Consider the following 22,379-nt stretch of genomic DNA (forward strand, 5'->3'; position numbering starts at 1 on the left):
GTAGAACACACCAGAAATTTGTCATTGCCACCTCCACGAAAATTGATATTAGCATAGTAAAAATCCCAAAGCACCTTACCGATGCTTACTTCAAGAAAAAGAAACTGAGGAAGCCCAGACACCAGGAAGGTGAGATCTTCGACACAGAGAAGGAGAAATAAGAGATTTCAGAGCAGTGCAAGATTGATCAGAAAGCTGTGGACTCGCACATTTTACCAAAAATCAAAGCTGTTCCTCAGCTCCAGGGCTACCTGCGATCCGTGTTTGCCCTTACAAATGGAGTCTATCCTCACAAATTGGTGTTCTAGATTTTTTTTTGCCAAGAACCTAATTAAATAACTGATCATATATATAAAAAATGATCACAATTAAACTTATGTTAAATAACAGACAAGAAATATCATCACATGTTGGTAGTAAAGCCCATGACCCCATCACTCTCAAATATTTTCAGTTTATGGTCAACTGAACATCCACTCTGGATATGAACAGTAACAAACCTGGCAGCTCTTCTTGATTAGTCGGAGATGAAGTTTTCTCATTGCTACACCAGAAGCCTACATTCTAATGTTCCCTCTCTTACTTTCTATCACGAGGCCTGCTCCCTCACTAACAAATCTCACTAGTATGTACACGATCCCCAAACTTCTGTATGTCATAGATAACGAACTATAACTTAATAAACTAATTAATGAAGGAAAAATGCTAGCTAGGTACGTTATGGCAAAATGAAACACCCTAAATGTCAGGTCAAAGAGTAGATTTTTTTTTTTCTGTAAATAAAAAAGAGTAATTCAGAGGTCTGTTTGTGTGATTGCCTGTTTTTAGGGCTAGAGAATGACATCCACTGTGATCAAATCCAGCAGAGGGGTGCATCATGAATGGGAGAGAGAGAAGTGAGGTGCAGTTTGGGAGGCAACTGAGAGCAAGAGAAGGGGCAAGAGATCTGACAACAGTGTTGGAGAGAGGCTGAGGGCAGAGCATCACGAGAAAGCCAGAGATGTCTTTTGGTCCTAGGCTCGTCTACTGAAGAAAACAAGGAGCTATTCACAGACAGAGAGCTCCAGCTGACGGCCCTATTTTGTCTCTTTGGCTTTTGCCCTGTCGTTTTTGTCACTGTTGATGTGAAGAGACCTAGTTTTGTTTTATTTTTTTGCTTGGTTCAGGTTATAGTTATTTTCTGACCCCTGGGATTCCTAGTTATCTGATTAGTGAATAACTAATAACTACATGGCTATGTGACTATAGCCCAAATACTCACTGAATTTTACAGTCGGGAGGACACGTAAAATCATTTAATCTAGTCCTCACTTTGCAGAGGAGGAAAGTTAAGCACAAAGAGGTTATCCGGTTGCATCAGGAATTTCCGAATCCACACTGTGGGGTCACTACAGTGTATCTGGCACAGAATCAGAAGCAGGTTCAAGAACGTGATGCCCATTTAAACATGAGATGGGTTTCTACAAAAACATTCAAAACCTCCCTGGACAGACTCTTCTTAACTATCATGCCTTTGATATTTTCCTTGTTTTGAACATGGTCATCTTACACAGCTGAGAGCAGTGTTATCTCAAAAATGTTCGAGCTGGACAAGCTATTAGAGCTCACCTGGGCAAGGTGGGCTTCTCAACGTTAACATGTCAACACGTCCTCGAACTATGAATACTATATTTGTTTTCTCACTGGTGGAGATTAATAATCGTATCTTCAATAACGGAGATTTGCCAGATACTCTGTGAGAGACCGGGAGCACAGAAAACCCCAAGTGTGGACCAGTTTGGCAGATAGAGTCAGAAAGCACAGAAGTGATTTGATTGGTCCAGGACACACAAATGGTAAAAAGTGAGACCAGAAGAAACCAGGTCTGGCTAATGCCAGAACCTGTCTTACCCTGCAGGTAAGACTTGCTGACGGAAGATTTGGGATCAGATAGAAGAAGACGCCTGTCAGACAGGCCAGGCCAGGAGGCAGAAGGAGGTCAGGCAGAGGAACCAGGCTGATCAGCAGAGCAGGTGGCAAGATCCAGCTCAGCATCCCAAAGCAGATACTTTTTTTTTTTTTTTCTTTCCTTTTTTTTTTTTAAAGTTTTTGCTATAGGGTGCATGCGCTCGCCAGACAGACAGAGAGAGACAGAGAGACAGAAAGCGAGAAATCACCCCCTAGGGGGGATGGCCAGGCCGCAATCCCTTCTCCTCCATTCTCCTTTCGGGATCTTGGGCACGCATGCACATGTGCCCAATGTGAATTTAAGCTACCGGGTCCGGAACACGACTACATGGGAGTCCAGCAACATAGCCATTACGCTAACTGCTGGTCCCCCAAAGCAGATACTCCTGAGGTGGGAACAAGACAGCATGCTCAGTGTCCAACCGCTGTTTTCTCTCATGACATAATGTCATGGAAAGGCTGTGAGGTGATATGACAAGGTGAAGGCTGATAGCGGTTTGGGAGGAAACATGGAGGATAGCTGGAAAAGCTGTCGACACAGGGCTTGCAAACTAACTGGCAAGCACCATTAAGGGTTCAGCCGAGGTTGAAGACTAAGACTTACGGTGGCAGCAATCCAACTGTGTAATTTTTCTCCAGCACCAAATACCTGCTCAGGTAGTAAGGGTAGAGAAATTGGATAGTTGAACTGATGCAAGGTTAGGATTCTTCTAGGCTTGTGGGATGAAAGGACAAGTGAATAAGAAAAGACTGGAGGAACAGGTCATGGAGCTCAGGCTGACTAAGAAGAAACCAGTGGTGAAATACAATGTCTGCATATACTAAATACTTTTAATAATAAATTTTAAACATTCAAAAGAAGGGGAGAAGATGATTCTACTCTTTTCTCTAGAGAGTAGAACTATCCTTTGTTCCAGAGTCTCAAGCCTTTCCTATCCCTTGGCTCTCTATTCAGTGGATGACATCTCCATCTACCCAAATGAAACTTAGGAATCATCCCTTTACCTTTTCCTCCATTTCTATGTGTCCCACCCATCACTTAATATCTTTTTTTTTTTTGTAGAGATTTTTGCTATAGGGCACATGCACTCACCAGAAAGACAGAGAGAGACAGAGACAGAGACACAGAAAGCAAGAAATCACCCCCCATGGGGAATGGCCACGCTGCAATCCCTTCTCCTCCATTCTCCTCTTGGGATCTTGGGCATGCACACACATGCGTTCACCGTGAGTTTTAGCCAGAGTCCAAGACTTGAACCGCAGTTGACTACATGGGAGTCCAGCAACATAACCATTACACCAACTGCCGGTCCCTAATATCATTTTAATCTCTCTCCTCGTCTCTGCAGATGCTGAATTCACACAAGCCCTCTAAATGCCTCATTCACATCACTGTAACCTCATCTGCTATGGTCTAGCTGCCATCATCTTGCTGCCTCTAACCCATTCTCAGGGCTGATGGAAAAGGTACAATAACCGTGAAGACAGGTACAATAACTTTGCAGACAGCCCTGAGTTGGTGTCCCAACTCTTCCATCTTCTAGCAGGGAGGCTTCTACCACAGCCTAAGTTTCTTCATCCTTAAAACAGAAATAATAACCATACCTATTTCATACAGACCTTGGGAGAATTAATAGAGATAATGCATACAAAGAATAAAGCAGTAGGTCTGGTACCTGGTAAGCCCCCACTGAATGTCAGCCATTTATGTCATTAGCACCATCATTCATTTAATGAACTAAAAGGCAAACCCACCCTTATTATTCCCCTGCTTCAAATCCGTCAGTGGCTCACCCCAGCTCCCCAGACCTCTCAGCTCCTGCTCACACTCCTGCTCTCACACGTCGCTGCTCCCTCTGCCAACACACCTTTCCTTCCACACTTACTTCCTCTACCAGTGAGCCCTTGATGGTCTTTTGAGGCCCGGTGCAGTCTTCTGTGTTAGGAGTTCCCTCAGCACACTTCTTGTAGCACCTGCAATACTTCATTACCATCTTCTGGGCTATGTTATGGAGCCCTCAAGGGGCAGTGGCCAAGAGCTTGTGCTCAATAAATGCTTGCTAAGTCAGTGAACAGAGGTGAGAAACAGCAAAGGCTAGTTCCATATGAGTGAGGGGGATTTCAGGGAGGGGTAGGAGGCGAGGCTGAAGAAGCGAGCAGACAGCAAGGCAATCCAAGCAATGTTATGGAGTATGGATTTTATCCCAAACTAGATGGAGACAGGGTGCCTTCATTTTTCTCTAAATTACTCACACAAAGATAAGAGGGAAAAGAATAAAGAAAATCAAAAGAGAGAAAGAAAGAAAGAAAGAAAGAAAGAAAGAGAGAGAAAAAGAGAAACATTAAAACAAATAATAAGAAACCTTTGTTCAATTGAAACCTTCACCCAAAGGAAGAGTGTTTTTTACCCAAAGCCTGGCTTCAAAGACAAACCACAAAATGATCAGCAAAAATGCACTTCAAAAGACACGACTGAATACACATTGCAGTGGCAAGAATCCAATATATGATAGCCAATCAATTTGTTTCTTCATCAAAAGCCTTCATGAAGAAAATGATTTAATACAAATGCTAAAGCTACTGACACAGATTAATTAAAAAATAACAATAGACTCCTAATTAAAGACATAAAATTATTTTACTCATTTATGCTGTATGAACATCTGAATAAATAAATAAATAAATAATTACAGAATCTAGAAACTAGGTTTCTACTGCTAAGAGCTAGTATTACTGAAATTACTGAAATTTTTATAAAACTCCTGTCATTCTGTGCATATGTTCTTCCAGTCAAGGACTGGGATGTGCAGAGAAACTCAGGAATCATTTTAAAATTAACATACACTCCCTGTAGCAAATTTAAAAATAAGAATAAATTAAAATTAAATCATTCTCTAAAAAAAGAAAAAAACATAAAATTAAGGTACACATAAATTCAGCAATCATTTTTAAATTATTACACATAGCTTCCTAAACTCCTATCAGCCTATTTAGTCCAGATGACTGCTTTTGCCCTTAACTTGACGTTTTCCCTCACTGTACAAGATCCTATGCTGAAGAATCGTCTCTACCCATTTATCTCTTTGTATGGTATGTATGGCAGTCGCACTTAAGCTTTTACATAAAGTACCCCATTATCTAATCATGAAGAACACAACAGACTTTGACCTAAAGACTAATGATTGTACCATCAGTTGTAGGGCTGTATCAATTCAGGTCAGAGGCCCCAGCGCTGCAACCACAACCAACCAGTCTATTGCAGACCTTCGCTGGCCCAGACTTCTAGTTCTATCTACTTTGAGGGATTCTGCAGCATTAAACATACCTTAGATGTTGCCAGACCACAGGGATGCGCATAAGGAAGCATGTGAACTTACGAACACCTGAACTCTCCATCTCCTCGCCTCCGAAGCTAATTAGGTTGAAATGCTCTCAGCTACTGGCACACCCTAAATCTCCCTGCCAAAATTTCCTGTCAGTTAACCTGAACTATATTGGAAAACCTCCTTCTCATCCTACCCACCAGCCTCTACTCATATACCCTAATAAAATCCCTTTTTTTTTCTTTTCTTGTCTTTTATATTTATTTATTTATTTATTTATTTTTGGTGTAGGGTGATGCCAGAGAGAAACAGAGAGAAAGAAAGTGAGAAATCACCCCTCAGGAGAAACAGCCATACCCCTTCTCCTCCATTCTCCTCTCAGGACTTTGGGTACACACACACATGTGCCCAGCATGAGTTTTAAGCTGTGGGGTCTGGGACGTGACCCATGATTAGCCACGGAGAGTCCAGTGTCTTCACCACCACATCACCTGCTGGCCCCCAAATTTGTCTCTTTATAAGAGGATACTGAGTTCAAATGAATCTCCAAATGATGAAACTCCATGCATGCATGTAACAAACTGACACCAAACATTTCAGATCTTCTAGAAAAGCTATCTGTGGACAGCCAGCTCCATGCTGGCTCTGTCCATGAGTCTGGCCATTCATGGGCCCAAGAACTTGAAAAACAAGGATATGTCTTAAGCGACTCTGTCTTGATCACATGGCATTATGTCCAGCATAAACAAATTGCCAATATATTTGTGTTAAGTAAATTAACTGCTTCCAGTCTGTAATCCTCACTGTTTTTAGTTGATTCCATTTCCCTTTATGACCAATGTAAAAATCAATCATGGTGACTAATGTTTTGAGAGGCGGAAGTGAATGGTTTACTCAAGCACCATCACGCTGGAAAAATAGTCTGACAAATACAAATGTTCTACTAAATAGTCACACAGGGTGTAGACCATCCTTTCCTAAGGAAGGAGTCATCCTGTGTCAGTTACTGCAGCTCCCAGGGATAACATCTAAGAAATAGATGTTGCTCCCTGTCAGCGATACCTCATCTAATGAAGAGCTTCAGAGTGAACTTCCTTTACTTAAAAAAAATACACATTTTAAAGAAATCATCATAAGTTACTCAAAAGGACCACTATATTTAATTTATATGGCTCGAAAATAATATATGTTTATGTATGGAGTAAAACTCCTCCACATACAGCTGTTCATTTGCACAGAAGTGACAGATCAAGTTGCACAACTAAAGCCCAGTTTCCTCTCTCCACATCTCATTCCCCCTCAGGGCCAATCCCTTTCCCACCTAGTAACCGAGGACCCTTTAGCTATTAAATCCTTGCCCTTTTTAAACACAGGAAACACTCTGATATTGGCAACTTATGATTAAATGTATATTTAATGTAGTGAGTTGGAAAATACAAATAAAAAGGAGAAATTAAAATCACTCAAACTTCAGTTGCCAGAGATCACTACTATTAACATTTTGTGTGTGTGTGTGTGTGTGTGTGTGTGTGTGTGTACCTCTTTTTTTGTTGTTGAGACAGAGATTTTTGCTATAGGGTATGTGTGCTCCCCAGAGAGACAGAGAGACAGATAGCGAGAAATCACTCCCAAGGGTGGATGGTCACATCCACACAGATCTCCTCTCAGGATCTTGGACATGCACGCACACGTGCCCAGCATGAGTTTTTAAGCCACTGGGTCAAAGACTCGAACTGCAGTTGACTATGTGGGAGTCCAGTGATGTAACCATTGTGCCATCTGCTGGGTCCCACTTAGTATATATTTTTTCTGGCAGTTTTCTCTGATTTTATACAAACGTGTGTGTGTGTGTGTGTGTGTGTGTGTGTCTGTGTGTGTGTGTCTGTGTGTGTGTGTATGACCTTACATATAAGATACTCCAAAAGTTCGTGGAGTATGTATACTGTTAAAAAATATTCCTAGATTTCACATTTTTCGCACCAAAATAAACTCTTGTTTTAATTCTGTTTTTTCATGATCTTCTTGAAGACCCCTTGTGTGTGTTTGTATGTGTGGAGGAAGTGTATACGTGGGTGTATACATATATAATATATACACATATAATCTTTAAAGATATTTATTTATTATTTAAGGTTTTTGGCATAGAGCACATGCGTAGGCTGGAGACAGTGAGAGAGAAAGTGAGACATCATCCCCCTGGAGGATGGTCATGCCACAATCCTGCTCCTCCATTCTCCTCCTGGGATTTTGGGCATACATGCACACGCACCCAGTATGATTTTCAAGCCTCCAGGTCTGGGACACAAACCACGGTCCTCCATGTAGAGTTTGGCACCTTAACCACCGCGCCATCGACTGACCTTTTTATGTAATTTTTTTAAAGGCAAGGTCTTGCTATGCTGCCCAGCCTGGCCTAGAACACAATTGTCCTGCTTCAGTCTTGCAGTTGTCTGGGATTATAGGTACATACCTCTACGCCTTGCTCAAATTTTCTGGTTTGTTTTGTTTTGTTTTGTTTTGTTTTGTTTTAACTTACCTTTTCATCTATGGTATATCTAGCGTTCTATGTCAGTACATCTTGTATAGCACGAAGGATAAAATTACCATTTTTAAAGGATGCATTCTCTTTTTAAAAAAATTTTTTGGAGGGGTTTTTGCTATAGGGCATGTGCGCTCGCCAGAAAGACAGAAATTGAGAAATCACCCCCCAGGGGGGATGGCCACACTGCAATCCTTTCTCCTCCATTCTCCTCTCAGGATCTTGGGCATGCACATACACATACCCGGCGTGAGTTTAAGCCACCAGGTCCAAGACTCGAACCACAGTCAACTACGTGGGAGTCCAGCGACATAGCCATCACACCAACTGCTGGTCCCAAAAGATTCACTCTTAAAACAAAGTGGAGGAACCAGACAAACTAGAGATAAATAACCAGAGTGCCCTCTCCAAAAGAGAATAAACACAAGAAACAAAGAAAATTAGGGGACCATGGGAATCAATGGAGGGACTTTTGTAAATTTTTTAGAAAAAAGAAGTGATCAACATTGTCAAATGCTGCAGAAAGACCAAATGAGACAATGACTGAACAGTGTCACATGGGTGTGGCAACAAGAGAGGGACTGACGCTTTGGCAAGAGGAACGTGACAGGAGCAGAAACTAGACTGACAGGGACTGAGGAGTGACCAGAGAACAGGAAACCAGAAATGGTTAGTCAAGTCTTCTATTTCAAGAAGCCTGTCTGGAAAAGAAGAAATACAGGGCGGTAGCTGGAGAGGAGATCACTGCGCGGGACAAAGTGTTTTCTTAGTTTCAGGAGGTAGCGGAGCATACTGACGTGATTGCTGGAGAGATGTAACGGTGAGAGAACAGCTAAATGTGAGAAAGAGCATGTCTCTGGGGGGCCACGACAAGACTGGAGTGGAAATGACAGCTGTGAGTCAATGCTTCAGTCATAAGGTGTGAGCAGGGACTCAACCCAAGAGGTGACAGAGGGACTGAGTATATAAAGCCACAAAGACAAGACTCAGAAGGGGAGAGCTTTCAGGCAAGATTGAATTGTCACAGCCTAGAAGTGGCAGTAAGGAGCTTAGAAAATGCCAATGGCACTTCTGGAAAATGAACAAATTCTATTTAAGGTCGTTGCAGGCAAAACAGTGAACTATGGGAGAGCCAAGTTTTAGTTCAGCACAGATGGAGAAAAGAGGTTGAGCATATAGTGGAATTTCGTTATAGCAGGACACAGATTCTAGGGAAAGGGTTAGAAAAGAGGTCGTCATGGGGCCAGCAGGTGGCGTGGTGGTTAAGTTGTTAGACTCCCACATGGCCAATCAGGGTTCAAGTTCTGAAGCTGGTGGCTTGCTTTCTCACTTTCTCTGTCTCTCTCTCTGCTGAGCACATGTGCACTATAGCAAAATTTAAAAAATAATAATAAATACAAATAAATAAATACTTTTTTAAGAAAAAGAAAGGATAGAGGTCATCAGGACAGAGGGGAGATGGTACAGATGAGGAAATGCAAAGCTGAATAGGGAGGGGAATGGCCACAAGTCACAAAGACAACATCCATGCTCCGACAAAGTTCCGATACACGGCTAGCACTCTTGTCACAGCTCCAATGAGAATGCTAGAGAGAAATGTCACTCACAGGAAACATTTCAAGAGATTTTCAAATGGCTCTGTATCCCTTAACACTCAGTAAAAAAGAAACTCTCCTAATTTCTAGAAAAGAATATATGGGGCTCACTACTGAATAGTGAATTTCTTAGTAAAGAACATCTCTTATTCTTCTAAGGTCTAGGACCTAAAAACACATTGGTAGTATTTTTTTAACCTTTTTTTTTCTACGCACATTATGCTCATGCCACATGCCAGCACCATGCTAGACCTTTTTTATTCTTTTTAAATAAATATAAAACCATCCATGCCTTTAAGAAATTTGCACTCTCCAGAAATCTGTATTGAGTTCTAAGAAACTGAATTTAAAATGAATCTGTGTGTGTGATGTGTTAGAGCAGAGATTCTCAAATGATAATATGCATACGAACAACCTTAGAATCTTATTAAAATGCAGATTCTTATTCAGTAGGTCTGATTCAATGGGGTCTGAGGTTCTGCATTTCTAACAAGTTTCCATGTGATGCTGTTGGTGCTGGTCCACGTTGACACCCCACGTAGAATATCAAGGAGTTAAAGACTAGCAAAAAAGACTCCTTGCTTTATCTTTTCTATTTACGTCACCCTATAAAGTCCTAAGAACCTTGCTAACTCTCCTATTCAGTATTCTTTTTTTTTTTTTGGTAATTATTAAAAAAAAAAAAAAATCAGGAGGGAGAAGAGCCGGCGAAGGAAGCTAGAAAATCTCACAAGGGGCGTTCTCTTCGAAGCAACTATTAGCTACACACACTGCTTTCATGAACATGTCAAACATCTATCTCATGTGATTAAATACTTCTGTGGAACCTCTAATATTTCAAACAGGGCACCTAAATATTCAGTAAAAGAATAAGAGACTGGAAACAGCAATTAATTCTAGTTATGCCATATGGCAGTATAGAACACTGGCTGGAACCTGAAAATTCAATTTCACAAGAGTCTTACTTACTCTGAATGTTAATCATTTTAGGATCAGCAAACATATGCCTTCCAACCTGCTCCATTTATACAAAATTCTGAAGCATAATCACCTCACACACTCAAAAATGATTGGTTTTTCCCAAATGGACTTAAAATTTCTCTACTACCAGATTTTCAAAGTAGCTGCTGACAGCTCCAGTTTAATCTTGTTAAATAAAATCTTCAAACAGTTATTTTTTTAATGAATAGTATCACTTACTTCCTTACCATTTTCATCGTCAGCTTGCAATATTACATGATCATAATTCTCTCTGGTCTTGGTTGCCTCAGTTCTGGGGCTGGTTCAGGTACCGATTCTCCTAAACCTGTGAACTCTCGTCCCTCCACTGTGCCTGTCACAACTGAGACACCCATGCCACCATATTCTCTCTGTTTCACTCTGCAGAATGGAGACAATCATTTTCAACACAAACTCCATCCCCTGTCCTCTTTGAGCTAAGATACTTTCATCTCCTGTACATCTAATCATTTCAATCAGTTCTTGTTCTGTGAACTTTTATCTCTGGTGCTTGAGAGACTGTCCTAATACCCCCTGAACATGTTTTAGTGATAACATTTACTGCACCAGGGCCAAAATGATTTTCTGCCACTTTCAATTCTAGTTCAATAAAAGAATAAGAGCTTTGTTTCTAACCTCTGTCATTTTTAATACTATAAAGTGATTTTAAAAATGTAAAATTGAGTTCCATTTCCTACTGGACTACCAATCTCATATTAGCTTTCCTTTTATCAAATTTATGAGAAAAGTCAGAAATTGCCTTTCCTTTAAAAAAAAAAATCAAAATTTCAGGATCTCCTGGGCAGAATGTTTGAATTGAATTTCAGCTCTCAATAATTGCTGGCCTAGAAGTTTTAAAATACAAAAGTTAGCTACTTCCTGTTAGTTATGTCAGAAATAACAAACTGGGGAATTATTCCTTAGCTCAGTATCATCCAAAAATAATAAGACCATTCCTAGTTAACTATCACCCTAAAAAGCCACAAATATTATTTATATATTATTACATTTCCAAATGGAGGCAGTCTATAGTTTACTGAAACCTGAGTGAATTAAGTTCATGGTTTCTGAAATGTAAAGTCAAACCAAATTCGTATTTTTTCCAGCATTATATTATTTTTAAAAGTATATATGCATAAAAATTGATAGAACACCATAGATGCCCACAATAAAATTCTAAGATTCACATGTTGTTATCTTACTTTGTCACTTATCTACTTACCATCCATCTTGTTTTTTATACATTCCAAAATAAATAAACTGCATGCATTAGAATTAGAACACTCCATCTCTAAGCACTTCAGCATACATATAACTAACTAGATTTCAATATTTGCTTACAGTTCTTTTAAACCAATAATCTTTTGAAAGGTGTCAATTCATTTTTCTAAGGGCTATGTAGGTAACCTATTCAAAATTCTAAATTTCAAGCCCTATTCTTCCTTGCATTCTGTTGCTTCGAGTCATTTCTCGTATATCAGTTCCCTTGTCGATAAAAGAACAAAGGCACTTGGTAAACATGGCAGAGATCTCAATTACCAAATTGTAAACGGGCCTTGTGACTAAGGCAAAATTCATATATGAGAGTCATTCACCAAACCAATGTAAAGAAATAGCTAATTGGAGATTCTGCAGGTATAAGGTTTCCTGTAAATTATAATGAGAATCTCAACAAGGCTCACAAACTCAAGAGGGAGCCTGAGTTTGAGGGTTCAATTCCAGCACATCTTAGATAAGCCACACTATAGCTATAATAAAAATATTAGCAGCTGGACTATTTAAAACTGACCACTCCAAGTGGGGTGTTGTAAAAGCACTAGGTATCACATTGGGGTTTTCTTGGCTTTGCCACGCTGTGGTATTACCGGTTTCTAAGCCCCCCTCTTATAATAGTCTGACTACAGTAAGAGCTGCTACAGGAATCGTTTCTCCTTCTTTTATGAGCTGTTTGTTCCCCTACACTGATTCTTTCTTTCTTTCTGAAGATTGGCCCTGAAAGGGGTACTCTTTGAAGCCTGAAGAATCAAAGCTACCGCAAAGCACTGCTGAGAATTTTGAAAGAAATATGAAGAAATGACATCAGACCTGGGGCGATTGTCTGCGATCTTCCCCAAACAGGTCAGCAGTTGGTCTGTAAAATATTCCCATTGCCAAGGAGGTAGTGACATCGTGTGTAAATCAAAAACTAAAACCCTAAGATATCTCATTTCCATTTTAAATGCATGGGGGTTAAATATGGATATCTAGCACTCGAGAAGTTCCTGTGGGATTGATTTTCCTCCATCTTCTCTGAGCCCTTTGCTGAGTGTGATAAGCAGGACCGCGTTTCATTATCCACCCTGCTAGCACCGCACTTAGGGGAGACTAGATGAGGCTACACAGTGGGGGGGAAGATCCGGCATCCAACGAAGAAATGACTCACATGGTGTGATTATAAAAACCCACTTTAGGCCTAACTCATTTTCAACAGAATCGTGAAATAAAATAAAGTCCCGAGGAAATGAAATTTCCTGCATCATTTTTCAAATAAAAAAAAATGGAAAAGAAAACCATAGCAATGCCATAAAGAAATCAAATAAAGGTATCAAGGTTTGGTTAGTAATGTTTGCTTTTTTGTAACATTTATTTGGGAAAAAAAAAAAAAGGCAAGCAATGTTTTGGAGAGGAAACCTAAAGAAAAGAAAGCAGAAGATCATAATTAAGAGACTCGTCTAGAGACTCAGTCGGTGTTATAGAAATAATAACGGAACAAAAATTTTGGCTCCTGACCGTTGACCCAGGGCTCTCGCATTTCCCTCCCCCTCTGCTCCGGTTTCACTGGAACTTAGAAAGTGGGTATAGGGTAAGTCCATACTAGAAACAAGAGAAAACATGCACATTAAAGAAAACCACAATCAGGAAGGCCCCAAGCCACAAAGTTCCTGGAAATCCACAAACAGATGAATACAGAGAAGCATTTTTTTTTTTTTGTACTGGCTTACTACCATATAAGCAGAGAAAATAGTATCACTCTGGGACAAATGACTAGCTCTAGGTCACATAAGACTTAAAATCAGAGCCAAAACAAATGGCGGTAAAATGAAATCAGTAATTTCATATAGACCATCTTTTCACACAGTGAATGAATTAAGATCCTCTATCTACAGACAGAGAAACTTCATGTACTAAAAATTGACACCCGGCCCAGCTGCGGTGGCATAAGTGGGAGGGTGATGTTTCAAGGTAGCTGAGGCTATCAGGGAGGTCCGGTTTGGTTCTTGGTCTCCTAAAAACAAGCTGGGTATGGTGATCGTGCCTGTGGTCCTCGCTGGCTGGAAGGCTGGGGCAGGAAGGATCATGACGTGGTGAAACTCTGTTGAAAATAATCTCTCTGTTTCCCTGTCTTTCTCTGTCTCATTAGAAACAAAACAGAACAAAAATGGCACAGGATCTTCTCATACCAAGACAAATCCACATTCAGTAGATGATAGGAACACACCCAAGTGGTATTGATGGCTAAAATTCTATCAGGAATAGAGCCAATTTCTGAACCCTGACTTCATGGCTAAAGAGTAGCACTCAGTTTGTTCTTCCTTCCAAACGCGAACCAGGCCCAGCTCTGCCTAACTTCTGAGATTAGATGAGATGAGCACCTTCTCAGATTCGAATAGCCCTGGACTCAGCTTGTAATTTAAATGGCTTATAGCCTTACTTGAAGGGTACAAGCTCCGTGACCTGCCTGCCCCTACGTAACATTTCAAAAGTCCTTCTCAATCTTGATAGAACATGTTATTCTGCTTAAGGAGCTCAGTACTGGGAAGAATAATAATCTAGTTTACAAGTGACTGAAACCTCACTTAAAATGCATTTCCTGAACTTCAAAATCTTAAAGATATAAAATTAAAATCCCACGAGGACAGTTTTATTATTAGATACTTATTCTGAACCACCAAGGACTTGCTTATTATTACATAGAAAAAATATTTAAGAAAATGTTTTTGACTTTTTCAATAATTTTCGAAAGGAACCAATTGATTCATTAAGTTTTTTTTAATGTACCTGTTACTTAGCATGAAAAAATACTAAAATATTATTATATACCAGAGGAGTTATTTATATAAAATATTTATTTGGGGGGATATTAAAGGGAGAAAATGCTTCTGCCCATTTATACCGCCATGATAACCCAGTGTGAAAGAAAAAAATGGATCAGTTTCATCTCGGAGCTGGTACCAAGTCCACCATATCCTCACAAGTGCAAGGATGAACAAAAAAACAAATAACCATTGTCATAAAATTCAAGGGAGAGTTAGAGGCTTGCCATGGAAGAACACTTCATAAGATGATTCTTCTTTCCAGGTGGTAAACGTTAAGCTCAGAAGCCAACAGCAGGGACTACGATGTCAGTCGCCCCTGCAGAGCATTTCAGACTGAAAGAGCAATATAGTTCCTCACTGCTAGGAGAACCAGAGCCCCCAAAATCTTTAACACAATTGTGAGATCTCTACATATGCTGACCGAATTAAGGTGGACTGTTACAGATATTTGACACTTGAGAGATAATTGGTCACTGGAGAAAGAGTGCTGAAGTTGTTGCAGGTTTTTATTTTCTTCACTCCTTTAAGGATGGGAGGGAGAGAGAAGACTGCAAAAGGAAGAAATGAGGGGCCAGCATTTGGCGTGGTGGTTAACACACTGGAGTCCCACATGGCTGGCTATGGCTTGAGTTCCGGATCCTGCAGCTTGAAAATCATGCCAGGTGCATGTGTATGCGTGCCCAGAATCCCAAGGGGAGAAGGAATTACAGCGTGGCCATTCCCCTCGAGGGGTGATTTCTCACTTTCTCTCTCTCTGTCTCTGTCTCTCTCCTGTGAGCATACACACCTTATGACCAAATAAATAAATAAATAAACCTTAAAAAAAAAAAAAAGAAGAAGAAGAAGAAGATGGAGCCAGCAGGTGGTTTCGTGGTTAAGGATGCTGCTGGACTCCCACATAGTCAACCGTGGTTTGAGTCCCAGACCTGGCAGCTTGCTTTCTCACTTTCCCTCTGTCTCTCTCACTTTGTCCCTCTCTAGTCAAATTAAAAATAGACAAACAAATAAACAAATGGATAAAGTTAAATAATATTTTTTTAAGAAAGAAAGAAAGATGACTAGCCTCATAGCATAGTAGTTAAGCACTGTGTAGAAGGAATCGGATGGTCAACTACAGTCTGAATCCAGGCTGCCAACTTGAAAAACACTATGGGCACTGGGTGTGTGTGTGCCTAGGATCCTAGAAGGAGAAATAGAGGAAAAGAGATTGCAGCATGTCCAGGACCCATTGTGGAGTGCTCTCTCTCTCTCTCTCTCTCTCTCTGATGCACACACTTTCTGGCATTAAAAAAGAGAGGGAACCAGCAGTTGGTGTAACAGCTATGTTGCTGGACTGTCATGTAGTCAACAATGGTTTGAGTCCCGGACCCAGTAGCTTAAACTCACACCGGGTGTGTGTGTGTGTGTGTGTGTGTGCGTGCCCAAGATCCCGAGAGGAGAATGGAGGAGAAGGGATTGCAACGTGGCCATCCTTCCTGGGGGGTGATTTCTTGCTTTCTGTCTCTCTGTCTCTCTCTGTCTTTCTGGTGAGTGCACATGCCCTATAACAAAAACCTCTCCAAAAAAAAAAAAGAAAAGAGGAACCAATGAATTAGTATCCTTCAAAAAGAGGTCAAATTATTGTTATGAATGTTAAGCCTTTTCAGAGGTATTTAAACTTAGATGGATTGTACAAGTATCTCCTACTTTTTCTTCTGTGTTGGCATTAAAATTCCTATATAAAGTAGCAAAATTAAAAACAGGAAAAGATGGGGCCAGCAGGTGGTGTGGTGGTAAGGGTACTAGACTCTCACATAGTTGACCGTGGTTTGAGTCCCAGACCTGGTGGCTTGCTTTCTCTCTCTCTCTCTCTCCCTCCCCCCTCTATGGTCAAATAAAAATAAATAAATAAAGTTAAATGAAATAATTCTTTAAAAAAACAGGAAAAGATATTGTGAGCAAATCTCTAAACTTGTAACACAAATATGCCAATAGCTTATTATATATAAGTTTATTGATAAGTACACTTTATTTCAATATGTTTTCATTTGTTTTTAACTCAACTCAATAACCAATTGAAAGGAAAAGTAAAACTCTCTGTATAATTAATGGTAATGATATTGCAGTATACTATTTTTAAACTTCCACTCCTAAGAGTTTTATTAGACTAACTCCTTTCTTCCTACAATACAAAAATATCAGAATTATACATTCTGAAACAGCCTGTTTTAAAGCTAAATCCACAGTAAGCTGAAAAGAAAACCTGAAATTTCCAAAGAAGCCAGAATTACTTTCATGAAATTTGTACCAGTGTATCATGTTTCATGCAGAGCCTACAGGCTAACCACGCACAATGACACATTCAAGATATTATTTTGGCTTGTACTTGAACTATCCTGGGTTTTGTGGGTTTTGTGCCACAATCCTGTTACACAAAGTTGTTTCTTTATTTCTTTCCATTTCAATATGCTATAAATCTTCATGTCTCTTTTTGGAACTCCCTTAGCATTAAGTTTCACTGAGGAAAACAACACTCCAAGTTTGTTTCCATTGGCTCTGGCCTTCACATCCAACAGCGAGAATAAATGACTAGTTGTCTCAAAAAGGGCTATCAAGAGAGAATTTATTCTTACCTCAATAATAAAAATGTCTATTTTCTTCATCCTGTCCCCCATTCAAGGTATTCTTGCTGTCAGATGCCCTCCACTGGATCAAACACTTAAGAAATGTGTTACTGTTTCTCTAAATGAGTAAGAACACCATCAAGTTTCTGAGTGTTGATCGTGTCAGCTTCATTCCAGGTGTCTCGCATCCGACGCTAAATCCTACAGTGACTGCCGTCATAAAGCAGGAGGGGCCTTTGCCTGGCTTTCATCCTAATCATTCTCCAAAAAGCTCAATAGAAACTTGGACTCAGGATGTGAAAGTCATTAGTTTTTAAGGAGAAGGTTTGAGGGAGGAGGCAGTTTGGAAGATAACAATGAAAATCACAGTTCTGGACATCAAATACCACATCAGAGTTTTATTCCCTTGGAATCACAGAAATTGTCATCTGTTTTGATTTTGTCTTACATGGAATATGTTATTCTTCATCATAATGCTTTTTTTTTCATTATTTGTAGTTTGCTATAGGGAGCACATGCTCACTAGAGAGAAAGAATAAAGGAAAATAAGAAATTCCTTCTTCTCCATTCTTCTCTTGGGATTTGGGGCACACATGTATATACGCCCAGCCTGCTTCTCAACCTGCAGGATCCAGGACTCCAAACCGCATAGCTGCTCATTTGGGATTTAGTCCCTTTAACCTCCATACCACCTGCTGTCACCATCAGTAACAATTTTTTTTAAGAATCATTTATTTAATTGTATAATTATTATTATTTTTTAAATTTGCTATGGGGCACATGCACTTACCAGAGAGAAACAGAGAGGGAAAGTGAGAAAGCAAACCTCCAGGTCCAGGACTTGAACCGCAATCAGACATGTGGGATTCCAGTGCCTTAACCACCACACCACCTCTTGGCCCCTTCAGTAACACTTTTAAGTCAAGAAATGAGTATATACATACAGACCTGGACTTAATTGGTTGGTAATAGCACAATGTTGAAGAAAGAATTAAAGGAACAGAAGCAAGAGAACAGTGGGAAGTAGTTGTATATACAGGGGACTCAGAAGGTCACAGAAAAGTGGAAATAAAGTACAAGTTAATTTTGCTGCAAAGTTTTTTCAAAATATGCATTTTCTGCAAACTTTTTGAAGGCCCCTTCATGTATGTATGTATGTATGTTTGAGTGGGTAGGTACGTGTACACAAATATATACAAGCTTTCCCAGATTATCCTCCTAGAGATTTCTTACTCACCTTCCAAATAAGCCCTGAAGTGCCAAATCATAGTTCTGGATAGGTTCTATCTCGCCCTCAAATTTACAATACCCCCAAAATATTATTGCTTTAATGTGACTAACGATAAACATTTTAAAATAATTTTAAATAATTCTTTTCCTGTTATGCAGAATAGCTTTGTATTTGCCATGTACATTTAACTCTCAAGTTTAATGACTTTGAAGGTCTTTTCACACTTTTTTGGGGAGGCAGAACTGCCACACAGCACAAGTAAACATGACTGGCATTCTGCATGCTTGTAGTATTTTCAAACCAGTTCCTATCACTACATGTAAGTGCATAATGTTACCCAACCATCAATGGGGCAATAGAGGTAATATGGCTGAAGGAGAGGATTCAGTTAAACAAGGGTTACACTAACAGAATGAAGATTGAATGGGTGGATATAAGGCAATTTCAAACAGCTTGCCAAAGGAAAGCTTCATTTTTCCATATCCTTGTACAGTATCTAATTTCTGGCTCCTCATTTCCTCAGTGATCTGATAATTATGAAATTCTAAATAAAGTGTCATCTTTCTTGCAACAAATCAATGAACAGAAAGCTCTCATCAACAATACAGATGTTTCCTAAAGCTTTTGCTGATTATTTCCTGAATGTCTACCCCACAAACCACACAGAAAGTTCTTTCAGAATAAGGAACCCTCTCTACCCCATAACAAATGCAACTTCTATGTGTGTATATGAGTTTGTCCCTGAGTGTATGGGCGGATATATTTTAAAAGAGGGCTAAGAAGTAAAATGCAATAGACAGTAATGGGTTGTCACAAATTCACCTTTGATTATCAATATAAGCCTAAAATTTGACCTTTCCCAATGCTGTGGTACAAATATGGGGAAAAGAATACTTTCTTGTTGTTTGGTTTTGTTTTTTGGAGAGGTTTTTGCTATAGGGCACGTGTGCTCTCCAGAAAGACAGAGAGAGACAGAGAGACAGAAAGTGAGAAATCACCCACGGGGGGGATGGCCACGCTGCAATCCCTTCTCCTCCATTCTCTTCTCGGGATCTTGGGCACGCATGCACACGCACCCGGCGTGAGTTTAAGCCACCAGGTCCAGGACTCGAACCGCGGTCGACTACATGGGAGTCCAGTGACATAGCCATTACGCTAACTGCTAGTCCCTCTTCTCATTGTTTATTGGTCCCTATTGTTTCTTCATTCTTTAGCACGGACTTGTACCATTAGAATCACCATATACGCCATTATATTTCTGGAGCCCATCACCCTATAATCCAATTTAAAATAATTCCACCTATATTCCTTATGCTAGATCCTTATGAGAATCATAAAACACATATGCAGATTTATAAAAAAAAAATTCTGTGTATTACTAAGCCTCTAGTTACACAACTAAGCCTAAACGTATCTACTAATAAAGTTAACATTATGAAGAACTTTGTTTTAAATACTCTTCCAGATTACCAAAAATTATAGATATTCTCATTTTTTAAAAAATCCTCCCATCTATATTCTGTTTGTTTCAATTATTCAGGGCAACCCAGGCTGATAATTACACAGTCCCCAGTTGCTGAGTAGAAGTGATGCTTAATTAGCCAGCAGGAAGGATCGATTAAGATCCAGCAGGGTATCTCGTGAGGTTCTCTCACATTCCTGGAGGGAATCGATTCTGGCTGTGCCCTTCCAAAGGATAGAAAGAGGAGTTTCAATGAGGTTTTAAAAGTAGATGCTAAGAGTGGTCAGCCACGCGTATGAAGTCTCAGCCATAACCCTGCCTATGTCTTCCTTTCTTCAGAGTACTCAGTTCAAACATTCTGAATCACATTGTCACCAGGTTGGAAAAGGCTAAAATAACACTCACTTATCCCCAATTCTCATTTAATGACCACATTTCAAACAAGAAGTAGTTGGGAAATATAAAGGAAACTTTGATTTCTTCCTCCCTTGAGCAAGTATATACATCTGCCGGATGTTCGCATTCTGAAGTGCACAAGTTAGGTCAGGACTCTAATTAAAATAAAATAAAATAAACTTAATGTTCATGATAGTCCAATGCAGTCTGAGGCTAAAACATTCCAACATGATCAAAGAATCAAAGGGGTAACTCTGGTCTAAGCTTTCTATTAGGAAAGAGATGTGGAAGTAAAGTCAGTCCCAAAAATCATAATGAAAGTTACCTCAAACCGCCTGACACCTTCCCACTGATAATGTAAACAAGCATGAATGCTTAGGTTTCACCAATTTTTTTTTTTTTTTTTTTTTAGTGAAATGCCAAAGGGTTCAATAAAGACCAACTTAAAAATCCAAGGCTAAAAGCAGGAAAATTATCTTAAAGACACATAATTATCGAAACATTTTTATTTTGGTCAACTACACTTATTATACTTGCCTATCTCCAATTAAATTCAGGACATATTTAAGCTTCTACCAAGTATAAAGAACTATGGCAAGTCTTGCCTCGTTCACTTACACACTAGTAAAGTGGATTTTACTGATTATAAATTCATTTAAAGCTTATGAATAATAATAATGGAACCAGCTTATACCAACCTAGCTTTGATTTGCTGAAAGCCCCGTACAATATGGTCTCTGTGGTCCCTTGCACCAACACTGAGGTTTTCATTCCGCAAAACTTCCACAAGAAACTCTTCAGTATCTAAAATAAATGGAAAGCTTATGGTCAATAAAAAAGAAATACTAGGGAAGAAAGAGAAAAACCTGCAGGATTAAGAAATACACACTGTCGGGAACCAGCAGTTAGCGTAATGGCTATGTTGCTGGACTCCCACGTAGTCGACCGCGGTTCGCGTCCTGGACCCGGTGGCTTAAAACTCATGCCGGGCACGTGTGTGTGCATGCCCAAGATCCCGAGAGGAGAATGGAGGAGAAGGGATTGTGGCGTGACCATCCCCCCTGGGGGGTGATTTCTCGCTTTCTGTCTCTCTGTCTCTCTCTGTCTGTCTGGCGAGCGCATGCGCCCTACAGCAAAAATCTCTCAATAAAAAAAAAAAAGAAAGAAAGAAATACACACTGGTGGCTTGCTTTCTCACTTTCTCTCCCTCTCTCTCTAGTAAGCGCACATACTCTATAGAAAAATTTTTAAAAAGTAATAATAATAAATAAAATTAAAGAAAGAATGAAATACTGGGGCCAACCCATGGCCTGGTGGTTAAGGGGATTGGATCCCACTTGGCCAACTGCATTATTTGAGTCTCAGACCTGCTGACTTGAAAAACATACTAGGCATGTATGTATACATGTCCAATATTCCTGGAGAGGGAGACATGGAAGAGAAGGGATTGTGGTGCAACCACTCCCCACAGCGCAGTGCTTTCTCCCTCTTCCTCTCCCTCTAGCTCTGTCTCTCTGGTGAGAATACGTGCCCTCTGGCAAATTTTTTTTTTAAATTAAAAAGAAGAAATACATATTGTTTTCCCTTTTAAAACTTCACAGTTGCAGAAGAATGTCAATGAAATTAATACCACAGAATTGTATATTTAGTAACAGTTAAGATGGCACATTTTAAGGCCAGTCGGTATGGTGGTTAAGATGGCTGACTCCTACATGACTGACTGCAGTTCAAGTCCCAGACCTGGTGACTTGAAAGACACCAGGTGCATATGTGTGAGTGTGCAAAATCTCAAGAGGAGAGTGGAGGAGAAGAGACTGCAACATGGTCATTTCCCTGTAGGGGTGTTTTCTCAGTCCCCATAAGGGCATGTGCCCTATAGAAATTTTAAAAAAAATAAGATGGTGAATTTTATGTCATGTATATTTTGCCAGGATACAGAATAACTAGAGCAAGCTCCATAGTGCAGCAGTAGTGCACTGCTCCAGAGAAGCTGGGTCCCACATGGCAACCATGGTTCAAATCCACTGCCCAATCAGCCTGAAACACACCAAGCACACATAGAAGTGCCCAGGATTCAACAGGCTACAAGACTGCAGAAAGGGGTCATCACAGCATGAGCAGACCCTCTGACAGATACTCATGTCTCTCTCCTTACTCTCACATGGGCTCAATCATGCATAAAAAAAAGAAAAGAATAAAAGAGGATTG

The 22,379-nt window shown here is 39.9% G+C and overlaps 1 protein-coding gene across 3 annotated transcripts in view; it reads right to left on the reverse strand.

Annotated features, from left to right (window-relative positions):
* SKAP1 (src kinase associated phosphoprotein 1) overlaps positions 1-22,379 on the reverse strand; it is a 318,226-nt gene that overhangs the window by 260,925 nt on the left and 34,922 nt on the right. For all 3 annotated transcript variants that reach the window (XM_006166116.3, XM_006166117.3, XM_006166118.2), the window contains exon 2: positions 20,870-20,975. In XM_006166116.3, coding sequence (XP_006166178.1) covers positions 20,870-20,975 — 106 coding nt within the window. The remainder of the gene's footprint in view (positions 1-20,869; positions 20,976-22,379) is intronic.

Source organism: Tupaia chinensis, unplaced genomic scaffold (genome assembly GCF_000334495.1).
Source record: "Tupaia chinensis unplaced genomic scaffold, TupChi_1.0 Scaffold144171_1, whole genome shotgun sequence".
Classification (NCBI taxonomy): Eukaryota; Metazoa; Chordata; class Mammalia; order Scandentia; family Tupaiidae; genus Tupaia; species Tupaia belangeri.